Source organism: Aquarana catesbeiana, linkage group LG04 (assembly GCF_042186555.1).
Source record: "Aquarana catesbeiana isolate 2022-GZ linkage group LG04, ASM4218655v1, whole genome shotgun sequence".
In the NCBI taxonomy this organism is placed as follows: domain Eukaryota; kingdom Metazoa; phylum Chordata; class Amphibia; order Anura; family Ranidae; genus Aquarana; species Aquarana catesbeiana.
The window spans coordinates 335,892,166-335,907,560 of record NC_133327.1 but is presented as its reverse complement, the minus strand read 5'-3'; the positions used below and the strand labels follow the sequence as shown (position 1 = coordinate 335,907,560).

At 38.6% G+C, this 15,395-nt stretch overlaps 1 protein-coding gene across 1 annotated transcript in view; it reads left to right on the top strand.

Moving 5' to 3' along the window:
• The first annotated feature begins 897 nt into the window (after positions 1 to 897).
• The window catches only part of GABRR2 (gamma-aminobutyric acid type A receptor subunit rho2), a 147,689-nt gene continuing 133,191 nt past the window's right edge, over positions 898 to 15,395 (top strand). The window contains exon 1 of the mRNA XM_073626926.1: positions 898 to 1,276. Within this exon, the coding sequence (XP_073483027.1) occupies positions 1,086 to 1,276 (191 nt within the window). The 5' untranslated portion in view covers positions 898 to 1,085. The remainder of the gene's footprint in view (positions 1,277 to 15,395) is intronic.

Sequence of the window (15,395 nt, the reverse complement as noted above, 5' to 3'; positions counted from 1 at the left end):
AAATTATCTTAAAATGAATTTAATTTCACAGTTTTGGGATAGTTTTAAGAAGATTCAAATTTAGTAGTTGTATGATCTCCAAAAGTAGTTTGGCTAAGAGAAAATAATTTTCTATCTTGCTCCACTCCTGTTATTATTTTTGCAAGCCGTCTACACAATATATTACTTTGTAAAAAAATAAATTGTTGCGTTTTTATTGATTGGACGGGATGTCATATTTGATCTTAAATCAAGTCTTCTTTTTATTTATTATTCTTTTATTCTCTAACTTTCTCTTGTCACTCATGTCACTTACAACACATAATATAACACAGAATAGCTTTATGTCACTGCTTACACATTTGATTCTGCTATATTAAAATCATTTTGATGCCAGCAATGCATAATGGTTTAAAACAGACAATATACTTTATGTGATACTGAGTTGATCAGGATTCCTAATGAATTCTGAGCAAAATTCTCATCTCTGAATTTGTGTAATTGTTATTCCTCTGTTTCATTTTAATATCTCTTACATGCTGCAAGATTTATGTATTGTTTCAGACTGATGCAATGCTGCTATATTAGCATTCTATATAAAGCAACTGTGTACATATGTACATGTGACTGCATATTGATAGATTACTTTTAAAAGCATATGAGATACGCGGTGGTGTTTACTACAATGTCTGAACACTGTGAATTATCTGCCCTATGCCAGTGCTTGTCAGTATTTGTGACTAGTCATTAGATGGAATGTTAAAACTAAAATTCTTAACGCAGCGTTTGGAAGTGCTTGTCAAGATTCCATCGTCTGTCATGAAAAATCTAACCCAGATTAGTGCTCTGATGAATCATCCAGAGTGTCCGTAATTGCATTGTGAACCACATGCCTATTATGTAAGGGGTTTAGTGAAATCTCTGTCCTAGGACCCCAGGGGATATGTAGCAAAGCACAGCCAACTTCTGCTAGCCCTCAGAAATGGCCAGTGCCTATCATTCATGTGAGGAAGGTCTGTGATCTGAGTGCTTTATAGGAGTCAGAAGCACAGCCTGCACACTGATCTGTCTGGTCAGTATGATTCCTAGGACAAACAGCTGACTCAATGTGTGCACCACTAGGCATTGCCACTGCTGGAAGAAACTGCAGAGCAGATCCTAGTCTAACCGCTGTGCTGAAAATGCCTCATTCATTCAAATTCCTTCTGCTCATCTTCTGCCTCGTCCTTCTCACTGAAAGTAAAAAGCATCGAAGGAGGAGATGGACAAATCAGATGGATGTGCAAAAACAGGCCAGGTAAGTGCTGGTACACCTGTATACTCCTCTTATTTCATAGCTGTGCTGTATTATGCAGGATCTCATTGTGCCAGATGTGTTCCACTGCTGTATGAAGTACTATAAACATACGCATGGCTTTTCATTTGCTGTGATTTCCACTGTTTTAATTTTTGGAAATACAGTTAAGATTTTATACATTTAACTAATGCTGGGTATTTTAAATAAATGAAATGCTTTACTTCTCCTTTGAAGCTGTTTGGGATAGTTACAGCTAAACCTGACAGATGTGAAATCTTCTAAAAAGGCATTTAATCATCATTTATATACTTTTTTCTTATAATCTTCTAAAAACATAAAGTATGTCAAAATCATTCCAACCTTAAAAAACCCGATTTAGTGAAATGTACAAAAGAGTGGTAGTTTAATAAAGAATGGCATTGACCTTACTAGCTATGTATATTGTTGGGCAACCTGATGCTTTGTTTATGCTGAACTTTGTAATCCAGTGATATGGAGTGCCCATTACAATTTACTTAACAAGATTAGGTGCCAGACACTTAAATCCAATTGATCGTTTCCAATGTGCTTTTGTCCAGTGCTTTAAAACCCAAAAATCTACTAAAAGACATTTAAACGTTTTTCTCTTCTATCATTGCACCGAAGATTTATTGATATTTTTGATATTATGCTTACCAGAAATAATCAGATAAATGCTGGTTGTTACATTACTGTAAGGATCAAGACAATATTAGTAACTTATATGCAAAAATTTCTAATTAGTTATCAATTCCACAGGTTGAGTGAAATAATAAAGAAATACAAAGGTACAGATATAAAGGTGGTTGACGCAGAAGACATTATTGGCCTAGGTTAATTTGTTGTAAGCTACAGTAACACATGAAAACCAAATTGGTTCTACCTTTGTATCTTTTTTAATTACTTGGTTATGGTAAATTGAACTCTTGTTGTTATAGGCTACTTTATGCTGTGTAAGGTACAATGCTCTGCTACATGGACCATGTGACTGCTTTATGGTCAGAAAGCAAGCTTCCTTAGACTTAGACTGTAAACTGGTATACTATACATAAGACAGTTGGTGGAAATAACAATAATGGTGCAGCTGTAGTACATTTTAGAATTTTTGCCTTTGTATAAATTTTGAACATTAAAATCCAGGACTACGAAAGCTGAATTCAGAGTGTAAAGCATACAGTATAGTTACATAATTACATAGTTACACAGTTAGGTTGAAAAAAGACACAAGTCCATCTAGTTCAACCAAAAAAAAAGAAAAAAGAAAAAAACAACCATACAATCCCATGTACACAATCCTATACCCACAGTTGATCCAGAGGAAGGCAAAAAAAAACAGCAAAGCATGATCCAATTTACTACAGCAGAGGAAAAATCCCCCCTGATCCCCCGAGAGGCAATCAGATATTCCTTGGATCAACTTTAGCTATAAATGCTAGTACCCGGTTATATTTTGTACACCTAGGAAAGAATCCAGGCCTTTTTTAAAGCAATCTACTGAGCTGGCCAAAAGCACCTCTGGAGGGATTCTATTCCACATTTTCAGAGCTCTTACTGTGAAGAAACCTTTCCGTATTTGGAGATTAAATGTCTTTTCCACATACTTGCATAAATCTGTCCAGTTTTGTGTTTAAAACAACCAGACAGCTAACCAAACCTTACTGTTGTATGTGACATGTCATTTTATTCTAAAAGAGACTTACCAAAAGCTGCTTCTAGTGTATTTTAATAAAATTACCGATCAGCCAATCAGCTGTGCATATGAAACTGCATTTTCCCAACCCCTTTCCCAAAAAATGGTTCCCGGACAATATTTACAGGTCAGTAAGGCCAATTTACTAAAGGATTTGAGAATACTCATACAAAAAATTGTGTCGAGATTCACTTAATTTATCCAATTATGTGAAAACAAAGTTGCGGTTTACTCATTTCATTTGATTGGATATTTGTAGTGTATCTTTACACAATTTTATCTCAAATCCTTTAGTAAATCTGCTTTAATATGTCAAAAAGTCAAAAATCCAAAGGATATACCTATATCTTCAGATTTGTATTGTCCTATTGTCCTAATGCTGTGCCCATTTACAAAATTCTTTAAAAAAAAAATGCCAAGTAGCCTCTGTATTTTATAAATGACATGCTCAGTGGTGGTATTTTATAAAATATTATACCCCTAGCATGTCCTTAGATGAAGCCTCTGTTTGAAAAGTATTACAAAGTCAAATTGCCATTGCAGCAAATCTTTTCTATTAACGTGTTTACTACACTGGGACATACTCATATCTAAGGGGTTCCATACATCAGTTTACATCATTTGTCCAAGGCTTTCTGCATTCTGTGACAGAGGACAAAAAGTAGGAAGAGGATTTCTGTAAACTTCTGGCTTCAAGCTATAGCAGTTATCAAAAGTTTTGGATGGCTGTAGACTGCAAAAGAAAGAGTCGTTTTTAATTGCATTAAAACACGTATTGGCATATGTGAAATGTTGACAAATTTGGTTAACAAAACCAGAATATCATTTATGGTATGTCCTTCATTGGTGGCAGAAAAGTATTATCATGAAATCAGAGGATGTGATTACTCTTTGCGGACTTGGAGTCCTCTGTGTTACATCATAAAGTAAATCTTTTAAACCATTCACACAATCTGTTAGGAGTCTCTGTGCCCTGTGGTTATGTTATTATACAAAAAACGTGTCCCTTTAGATTATTTGTTAAAGCTGATCTCGAAGCAAAAACGGATTATGCATATATTAGCCTCAAAAAGGAACATTTGCATTTTTTCCCTAAGGATGCTCTTATGTTTGTCTCCAGCAATCATGTTATCCATGGTCTCATGTCTAACATAAGGACTGGTAAAGAATTTGAAAGTTCATTAATACCACCATCTAGGAATAATTTAGAGCTTTCCTAATGCCATATAGGAAGTCAAGTTTTTAATACTCTCCATAAATGAACTAATGTGGTGTAAGCACACTATACGGCTGCTAAGTAAGCCTGACAGTATATACAAATACTGACAGTACTAATCATCATATATCAAAGAGAAAAAAGGAAAACGGGAGAGCTATGTATAGCAACCAATCACATATAGCTGTCACTTTCTAGTATTAATTAGAAAATAATTAAAAAACATATCTGACAAATTGGTATAAATGTAAAAATGGAAGTGAAAAAAATGAATTTACAGTTACTGAAATTATTTTATTAACGTCTGACATGTTATAAATATTTAAAAGGCATTTAATAGCCACAGGAAATGTACAGTAGATGAAACACACACCTTTTCTCAATGCGCATATTAAAAAGGATTAATCTGTCATTATAATTTTACAAAGACCCCTCATCATTTATGCTGCTATTTAAATTCAGCTTTCTGCCCAGAACTTCAATGGAACTAGGTACTTGTTGCAATAAAACAAACACTGAAAACTTGGAAACAAAGTAGTTGCCAATTGGAGTCTATGTAACTCATAAGTAGGGCTGCAAGGTTCTGTCACATTGCATTTCAATCTTATTATCCAAGTTAACTGCATAGAGAGACTAAGCAAAACTCAATATGTAAGCAGCGTTAGAGATCATCAGATCAAATCACTTCCTTATAAGGACCCAAGACCCATAAAATTCAGAAAGGTCATGCTCTAGGTGTTGAATGACTGTATATTGATTATATGTTTAACTTCAAATGGTGGAGAGTGTTTTTTGCAATCTCAACACGCAAATTCAGACATGATAATCAACATAGACATCTGTTTTCATTGCAGCATCATTCAATATACATTACACCTTATGTGCATCTCATGTTGGCTTTTTTTTATTTAATATCAATTGAGTGGACTTTTCTTGACTTTATGTCTCGTGAACAGGGTTCTCATTCAATGTGATGTCCACAGACCAGCACACATGCAAGCACTTTAAAACATTGAGTAATCAACATTGAAGCCCATAAAGTTCATTTAACTTGGTCAATATTCCATTGTCTCTGCATACACGCTGGTTTTGCTGTGATATTCATAATGTTCTCTTCCCAAGTTGTTAAATGTTTTCTAAGACTACAGCAAAAACCATCAATAAATGTTCATATTACATGACATAGTCATGCTTGTCAACCCTTACAGAGCATGAAGGGTGTCGTAAATGTAAGAAGCAATGACGCATTTCGTCTTAATGCCAAGGCTTCTTCAGGATGGCAACTGCAAATGTGTCAAACTCAAATTTATACCTTCAAGTTGCAGTCACACATAACTACCTTTTTAAAATGTCCTCACTTTCTATATCTATTATATACACTTGAAAAAACTTTATACCCCTGTCATTATCTACATATAATGCACCAAAAAAATCTTAAGGTATGGAACCCCTCCCAGCTAGATATAACCCGAAGCATTAAAAGACTTTAAAGAAGAGGATGGAAAGTGGTAAAAATACACCTTCAAAAGTGCAAAAAAGGCAACATAGGTATCCAACTCCTATTTTAAATTCCTAGTTCAAACGCTATGGTAACAATGTAGCATAGGTACAGTATATATCCTATAATATTGTTTCTGCAAGAGGACTTGGCTGAAGTCTTCCCTTCCATGAATTTATTTGCAGATGGTATATAGCTTTTGCCTTTAAGGGCTCCTTAACATGGGCAGAAAAACTGCTGTATTTAGATGTCTACAGCAGATCGTTTTTTATGCATGTAAATGCAGCACTATGGTATTCAGTCCATATACACAGGCAAAATAAAACAAATAATTCTGCGCTGCCCTAAAAAATAAGCAGCTAACACAGCCAGTAGGATATGTGCATAAATCAAAAAACAAAATAGGTGTAGCGCTAATATCGGAATGAGTAAAATAGCCTGAGAAGACAATTACATCATCATAATAAACTCAAAAAGTGGATTATCAGCAGAGAAGGTGCATTCAACAAAATGAAAGTCCTCAGTGAATTTGTGACTCCTATAAAAAAGTGATAGTCCTCAATACGAATATGGCTCCATAAGTGTATCAATGTGCACGTAACAGCTATGATGAAAGGAACACCACCACCGATATTGGAGAGGCTTACCGGAACGTTTGGACCCAAAAAAAGCGTACGCTCAATTGGGTCATACAAGCTTGAACGGAGAGCAACTGATGGATTTCCGTAAAGACTGCAGGAAAATCTTAAGATGGTCTATCCACCGGTATGTTCCTTCTCCACTTTGCCATCAGTCAGTCCAAAACCACAGCATCACCTTCCCTCGCTGTCTCCCACAGTGTACATTCCTCTTCTGGTCTAAAAGGAAGTTTGTAGAAAGCATTGATGGTTCATGGGTGCTGTGTCTGCTCCAGTTCTGCAGGTATCTTCTCTTACACCCTGCTTGTCTCCTTTCTCCTTTGTTGAGAAAGGAGACAGGCAGGCTGTAAGAGAAGATACCTGCAGAACTGGAGCAGACACAGCACCCATGAACCATCAATGCTTTCTACAAACTTCCTTTTAGACCAGAAGAGGAATGTACACTGTGGGAGACAGCGAGGGAAGGTGATGCTGTGGTTTTGGACTGACTGATGGCAAAGCGGAGAAGGGACATACCGGTGGACAGACCATCTTAAGATTTTCCTACAGTCTTTACGGAAATCCATCAGTTGCTCTCCATTCAAGATTGTTTGACCCAATTGAGCGTACGCTTTTTTGGGTCCAAACGTTCCGGTAAGCCTCTCCAATATAGGTGGTGGTGTTCCTTTCATCATAGATGTTACGTGCACATTGATACACTTATGGAGCCATATTCGTATTGAGGACTATCACTTTTTTATAGGAGTCACAAATTCACTGAGGACTTTCATTTTGTTGAATGCACCTTCTCTGCTGATAATCCGCTTTTTTGAGTTTATTATGATGATGTAATTGTCTTCTTAGGCTATTTTACTCATTCCGATATTAGCGCTACACCTATTTTGTTTTTTGAGTCCATATACACAGGGTTTATTCACAAGGGCATAAAAAAACACAGCATTGCGATACATACAGCACATAGTTGCACGCATCTAAACACAGCTCTATAGTAATCAATAAGCCCCTATACACAGCTGCGTCTACATACGAAAATGTGCACTGTGTTTAGTCACAAATAAAGGAAGTAGGAAACAGCTGCAGATTTTACACACGTACGTCTGCAGATTTTACTCATGTACATGCATAAATGTGAATAAATCCGCATAAGTACTTTAGGTGCGTATTTTATGCAGGATATTTTTTTCATCTAAATGCAGAATTTTTTCTACCCATAGCAATGAGTTCTAGCTCTGCAAGCAAAAACCTTTCTTCTATGCAGAAAATACGCATCTAAATGCAGCATATTTTCTACCCATTTGAATTAATGCCTTTAATGATAAATAATGGCAATACAAGAAGTTATGTTGCTATCTGAAGTTTTGCATTCTTTGTCATAATATCTCTTATATGTTCAGACACTCTAATCCTAAACTCACATTCGATTTTTCAAATATAAATATGATTACAGGAGCAAATGAGCTGATAGATCTTGCTCGACAACTGTACTTGTACAACTTGTACGTCTGTCTCCATTTTCTCTCATATCCTTTTTCTCATAACTCAATAATTTGTCTCAAAATTATGACACTGTCAAATTCTTTTATTTGAACAGCCTGTAGATTTAATTTGGATAATACTTTTGGCCTTTTCCTTAATATCTTGAAGTCTAGAACATTTCTTTCTAATGTAAAGAAATTGCCCATAAGGGGTTGCATTTATTTGAATGGGGAGATAGTGACTTTTTGCATAAAGCAGTGAGTTGTCTGCTGTGGGTTTACACATGTCATTGTTTTTGAACATCTCCCCTCTCTAAAAATATCCAAAAAAATCAAATTTTTAAGCATAACAGGTCGTAATGAGAAACCCATTGAATAGTTTCCTATTCAATTTGTGGATCAATTTTAGTAATTACTAATTACTGATGTGTTTCTTTTCAAGCTGCCAACAATTCATCAACATAGTGCTGGCATAGAGTGATGCGTCCACCCAATTCTATTATTGGGAAATCCTTACACTCCTTCCAATTCCCCAAATGCAGGCAGACATAGACCAGTGTGCACACCGTTTCCATGGCCGCTCCCTGTATCTGCTTATAATAACTCTCATTAATGCCATTGTTATAAAAAAAACAAACTGTAACAACAAATTCATTGTGCTCCTCCCATCCAGGGCATTTTTTAAAAATATTCTTTATTTAGCATAAAGCATGGTATTTCAATCTCAGTAGACAGTGACCAGGGTAGGGAAAGGCTCAATACATCTCAGACACAGGTAGGAGTTTTAGAAATGTCAGCAAGTACGATCAAACAGAAAGACCTCTGATAGCAACATCAAGACCTTATTTGGAAACAACATACATAATAACAAAAAAAGGAGGTAACCCTCCATATGGACTAAATGGGGATTCTCACACTGGCTGCCTGCCGAAGATCCAAACCCACTGCAGGACAATTCTTTTTGAGGATATAATTGAACATTCCAGGTCAACATGATAAGGTGTGGAAGTATATCATGATTTGACATTTAAACCAATAACTGAGACAAACCTCTTCCAAATTTAAAGCCCTGTTGAACCTGCCAATTGTATTAGTGTGTAGCAGTCAAGCTGCATATACAGTAATACATTTGGATATGTTATTTTTTGTTAACTTTCAATTTGCTGCAGAAAATAGATAGGTTGCCTGGATATACAATAATAGATATGGGCAAATGTTTTATTTGTTTCCTTTCTATTTGCTGAAGCAAAGAAGTAAACACCTGATAGGGTGATATATATAAGCTGTGGGGTGGAGAAGATGGGTGAAGGAGAGAACATTTAAGGAGAGAGGATGCAACTGTGAGAAAGAAAAGTAGGGAGTGCATGATACAGAGTGGTGAGATTGAGAAGCAGACTGGATGAGAGATGTTCTATGGGGAATCAGGTCACCTGAAGTCTGTTTAGTGTGTTGCAGTAGTCTGTTGTAGATTTTCGCTTTGTGCATTCGCTGAAGTGCTTACCCGAAGTGTAATACTTAATCCAATATGAATACCTTATCCAAAATGATAGTTGCCAACACAATCCCTGCCTGTGCAACCCCTGCCTGGGCATCCCATAGAGAAGGCCTAAATTTATACTGAGTTAGGTGGGGGTATTATTGCTAATTAATCAGCCTGGATTGCATAGGAGGAACACATGGCTGACAGAACGAACTTCTCACACCAAAAACAGACTACAAGATACAGCAAGAGAGCAGGGGATCATGGCTATAAAGATAAAAACAGCTCATAATTTAGGTATAGACAATAAGAAAACAAAAACAAACATCACAGTGATATAGACAGAGGTAAAGAATTTGAAGGCAGCATAGATTACATTTAAGCATGTTTAAAACAATGAAGCAGTTGCAGTTAAAAGGTGGAATTTGAAGGCATATGGAAATGGCTTGATCTGATTATTTATTTTGCTTCTTTTTTTTTGTTTTCCATAAATTTTTATTAAAGTGAACGAAACGTACAAAAATAATATTTCACAAATGATAGCATAATTACAGCTAGGAAATAACTGGTAGAACATTAAAACATATGAACTTTCAGAGGTCTATGATTAGCATATGTAGGACAAATAATAAGATAGGGTATGCTTTTTCATAGCAAAACTGTAAAAACAGAAGTAATATTTTTCCCTGTGAATACGTAAGACATCATATGCAAAGTTTGGTTATATGGTATTTGTGCTTAACATTAAGCTATAATAGGTTTTTGGAGATAAAATATTTTGAGGCTAAATTTTTAGTATGAGGTTCAAAAAAGAGTGCAGAGGTGGGGTAAAGGAACAGGAAGGGTAGGTGGGGAGAGGAAGAGGGGGGGAGGGGGAAGGGAGTTCCGAACTCCCCCTCTCTCGTTTTAAATTGATGCAAAATTATAAGGAGTTTAATGAGGCAACTGCTTATTGAGAGTCTAATATGTAGGTCCCTCTTTCCCAACAGGATCACATTAGGGACCGGAAAGGAATAATGCCAGGTGCAGTGGTTGTGGATTCTTATTTCAGTAAGGCAATTATGTCATCTGTCATTCATAGAATAAGCATCTGTAGTCTAATGCCCTGTACACACGATCGGACATTGATCGGACATTCCGACAACAAAATCCATCGGATTTTTTCCGACTAATTTTAGGCCAAACTTGTCTTGCATATACACGGTCGCACAAAGTTGTCGGAAAATCCGATCGTTCTGAATGCGTTGTCGTAAAACACGTACGTCGGGACTATAAATGGGGCAGTAGCCAATAGCTTTCGTCTCTTAATTTATTCTGAGCATGCGTGGCATTTTGTGCGTCGGATTTGCATACACACGATCGGATTTCAACCGATCGGATTGTGTTGTCGGAAAATTTTATATCCTGCTCTCAAACTTTGTGTGTCGGAAATTCCAATAGAAAAAGATGGCGCCCACACACAGTTGGAATTTCCGACAACACAATCCAATCGCACTTTTTCCATTGGAAAATCCGACCGTGTGTACGGGGCATTAAAGTGTTGCCAACTGTACCATATTGATGTGAATTCGGGTAGCTTTTTGTGTGAGATGAAGTTTTTCAATTTTTTCTATGTTATTGAGTCTGCGGCACCACTCCTCTTTTGGCTGGGCAATTGGAGAGGGCCAGTGGCATGGAATGCAGTGTCTGGCTGCATTTATCATAAACATGGTAAGCGACTTGAGATATCCCGTCTTAGGTATGTTGGTGTGATGGAGCAGGTAAACAGCAGGAGAGAAGTCAACTTTATTTGAGGTAATTGAGAGGATGGTGTTATGTACTGTCTGCCAAAATGTTTGGATTACAGGACACAATCCAAATATAAAGCATTGTTCCTTCCGCGGCATCACATCGCCAACACCTGATAGAGATTGAGCTTGAATATTTGTGAAGTAGTGCAGGGGTTCTGTACCATCTCGAAAGGATCTTATATCCGCATTCTTGGGTGGCTACATTAAGGGATCCCTTAGGAATATAGGAACAAATTAGCTCCCTTTCAGGAACAGTGATTTTTAAATTTAGGTCTTGTTCCCATGCAGAATACGCATTACTGGAGAATGCTAAACTATCTTTGAATAGTGTCGAGTATGAGACAGACATAAGATGTCTTTGGGGGGATTTTTTGGAACAGAGTTCCTCCAGAGTAGACAGGTTTCTTGTCCAGTGATGTGCAGTTGCATTATTGGACAGAAAGTGTCTCATTTGCATGTTTGTCCACTGTGGTGTACGTTTGGGAGATATTTGTGGGGCCAGGTATAGCAAGGAAGTTGTCATTTGTGCCAGGGGGGAAATCTGAGTTAGCACGTAGTGGAGTTAACGGGCTCAGCAAGGGGGTGGGGTTTGTTGCTTTGGTTGAGTACTGTTAATGTGGGACCTATTAGGGGGTGAAGCTTGGTTTGAGAGGATATATGTTGCGGGTGTAGCCATGGTAAAGATCTCAAGCACTGGGGAGTGATCGAGTGTTCTAATATGACCCAATCCTTTACATTTTAGTGGATTCTTCAGTCAGGTGTGTTGCCCAATAGTAACAACGTAGGTCTGGGAGTGCTATTCCACCTGTTTTTTGGAAGGGTGAGACGGTCAAATTTGATTCTTGGCAGTTTGTTTCTCCACATAAAGAAAGAGCAGGCTTGCCGAAAGGAATTAAAAAAGGAGGCAGGAATTTGTATTGGAATGGTTTGTAGTAAGTGGGGAAGAATTTTGAGAAGGGAGGCTCTGCCGAACCATGAACAATTGAGAATGTTCCATCTTTTTAAATCTTCTCTAGTTTCTTTTATCGCTGGGTCGAAATTGTCTTGGAAGAGATTTGAAAGAGACTTTGGAATTTTAATTCCAAGATAGGTGATTGAGTCCTTGGCCCTGGTGAAAGGGAAATTATTTTGGCACTGTGAAGCAATATCAGGCGGTAATGTTATGTTTAAGGCATTCGATTTATAGTAATTTGTCTTTAGGTTGGAAAAAGTTTGGAAAGTCTTTTAGCAGGTTTGGTATAGAGATGTGTGGATCTGTTAGGAAGAGCATGAGGATGTCAGCAAAAGCTGCAAGCTTATAAGTTTGTTTCTTAATTGTGACACCTTTGATATCTGGGTTTAGTCATATTTTGTTGAGTAAAGGTTCAAGAGTAAGGACAAAGAGTAGCGGGGAAAGGGGGCATCCAAGTCTGGTGCCATTGTGGAGTTGAAAGGCATTTGACAGGTGGCCGTTGACGCGGACCCTCGCGTTAGGTGAGGAACATAGTGCACTTATGTATGACAACATTAAATTTGGTATTTCAATAGCTGCAAGGACTGCATCAATATAATCCCAGGCCGCCCTGTCAAATGCCTTCTCCGCATCCAGAGAGAGAAAAAAACAATCACCACGCTATATAAAGACCTTAAAATTAACAAAGCAGCCGATCAGCTGGGAGTGCTGACATTGGGCAGGTATTATGACCAATCAGCGATCCTCTGCACACACACACCTTACTTCCCGGATGGTCATGTGACTATGTGAACCAATTACAGCCCTAGAACACCCACCCTCCGTGGTCACATGTGCGCCGCCGCCGTAGCAACGTCATTGTGCTCTAGTGTTTGTGTTCCAAGCCTCTTTCTCATTACAGGCATCAGCCTGTGAGCTGGCAGGGCTGCGGATGAGATAACAAAATAGGCGGAAACGTCATCACACTAAGAAAAGCCAGCACTCGTGGCCCGATAGCCACTCATATAACAAGAGAGGCAATTTGCAAGGTGGGCTCTACGGCGGCACACAGGACAACAGAGGACAAGCATGCCTAGAGACACAGACCAAACCTAGATACAGGATGGCGGTGTGAGGATCTGACTGCCAAATTGACATCACATGTGAACCTATAAAAGTGCATGATTGTTAGTAAACATTACTCCTATACAAATCTTTGTGGAATAAAAACTTAAAAATGTATGATCCATAGAAAAACTCTTGTTAATCAATATAATGCATCATAATCAAACAATGGTTGATAATACAAAGGAACAGATGATTAGAAAAAGGTAAGTATCAGTGGGATGAGTGGTGTTATAATACACAGTTATTAACAAAAAGGGAACAAGAAAAACCTTGAAAGTAAACACCAGCCAGAGTCTCTTTATGAGACCCAGAACTAATATTCCCATGTTTGAAACATCCCAATACCTTCAAAACAATAAATTGTGTATCAGGCAGGTTTCCAGGTTTTTCCCGTTCCCCCATTATCAATAAGGTAACAAGAAAAACCCTGAAAGTAAACACCAGCCAGAGTCTCTTTATGAGACCCAGAACTAATATTTCCATGAATGAAACATCCTGATACCTGCAAAATAATAAATCGTGTTTCAGGCAGGAAATAAACAAATAACTGCCTACACTCAGCAAACAATAAAACTGGGCTGTAAAACACTGCATATCAAGATTTATTAATTAAAGCATTTATGTCCCATTCTATATTTAACCCATAGGGGGAGTAACACTTCAGCTGGTATATCCAGAAAGTCTCAAGTTGGGATACCCCTTTAATGCGTCTGATAGCCTCTGATATGTCAGGGCTGATTGGCCTTTTAAGCTAATCTGTTTTTTATAGCAGATAAATGAAAATGTTTACCAGAGGCGTAACTAGAACCTTCAGGGCCCCGGTGCAAGAAACCATGATGGGCCCCCTTCCATCCGAGCCCCGGGCTTCCAATTTTGGGAGTGTCCATGGACATCCTCCCAAAACCGTGCTTCCGGCATGCCCCCTGGGACGTGCATCCAGCGCAATCACATCGGCCCTTTACCATGTGATCAGCTGATCACATGTAAACAGACTTGCAGGTTATCCACAGCCCTTTCCTCACACGCTGTGTCTGTGTGAGGAAAGGACTGCCGTTAACTGTCAAGAATGTCAGTAAATTGTTTACACTGATAGTCAGTGCCCCAATCACCAGTGTCATCTATCAGTGCCCATCAGTGCTGCCTATCAGTGCCCATCACTTCCACCTACGAGTGTTACCTATCAGTGCTCATTAATGCCGCCTATCAGTGCCCATCAATTCTGCCTATCAGTACCACCTATCAGTGCTCATTAATGCCGCCTAACAGCGTCCATCAGTGCCACCTATCGGTACTCTTCAATTCTGCCCATCAAAGCCCATCAATACTGCCTGAGTTCTGCCTATCAGTATTCGTAAGTGCCCATCAGTACCACCTATCAATGCCACCTATCAGTGCACATCAGTGCCTCCTATCAGTGCTACCTATCAGTGCTTATCAATGTGGCCTATCAGTGCTCATCAGTGCCTCCTATCAGGGCTCATCAGTGCCTCCTATGAGTGCTCATCAGTGCCTCCTATCAGTGCCCATCAGTGCCTCCTATCAGTGCCCATAAATGCCTCCTATCAGTGCCCATCAGTGCCTTTTATCAGTGTCCATCAGCGCCTTCTATCAGTGCTTTTTATCAGTGCCCATCAGTGCCGTCTATCAGTGCCCATCAGTGCCGTCTATCAGTGCTCATCAGTGCCCATCGGTGCCTTCTATCAGTGCTCATCAGTGCCGTCTATTAGTGCTCATCAGTGCCTTCTATCAGTGCCCATCAGTGCCGTCTATCAGTGCTCATCAGTGCCTTCTATCAGTGCTCATCAGTGCCTTCTATCAGTGCTCATCAGTGCCTTCTATCAGTGCTCATCAGTGCCGTCCATCAGTGTGTCTATCAGTGCTAATCAGTGCCTTCCATCAGTTATCATCAGTGCCTTCTATCAGTGCTCATCAGTGCCTTCTATCAGTGCTTATCAGTGCCTTCTATCAGTACTCATCAGTGCCTTCTATTAGTGCTCATCAGTGCCTTCTATCAGTGCTTATCAGTGCCTTCTATCAGTACTCATCAGTGCCTTCTATTAGTGCTCATCAGTGCCTTCTATCAGTGCTTATCAGTGCCTTCTATCAGTACTCATCAGTGCCTTCTATCAGTGCTCATCAGTGCCGTCTATCAGTGTGTCTATCAGTGCTCATCAGTGCCTTCCATCAGTTATCATCAGTGCCTTCTATCAATGCTCATCAGTGCCTTCTATCAGTGCTTATCAGTGCCTTCTATC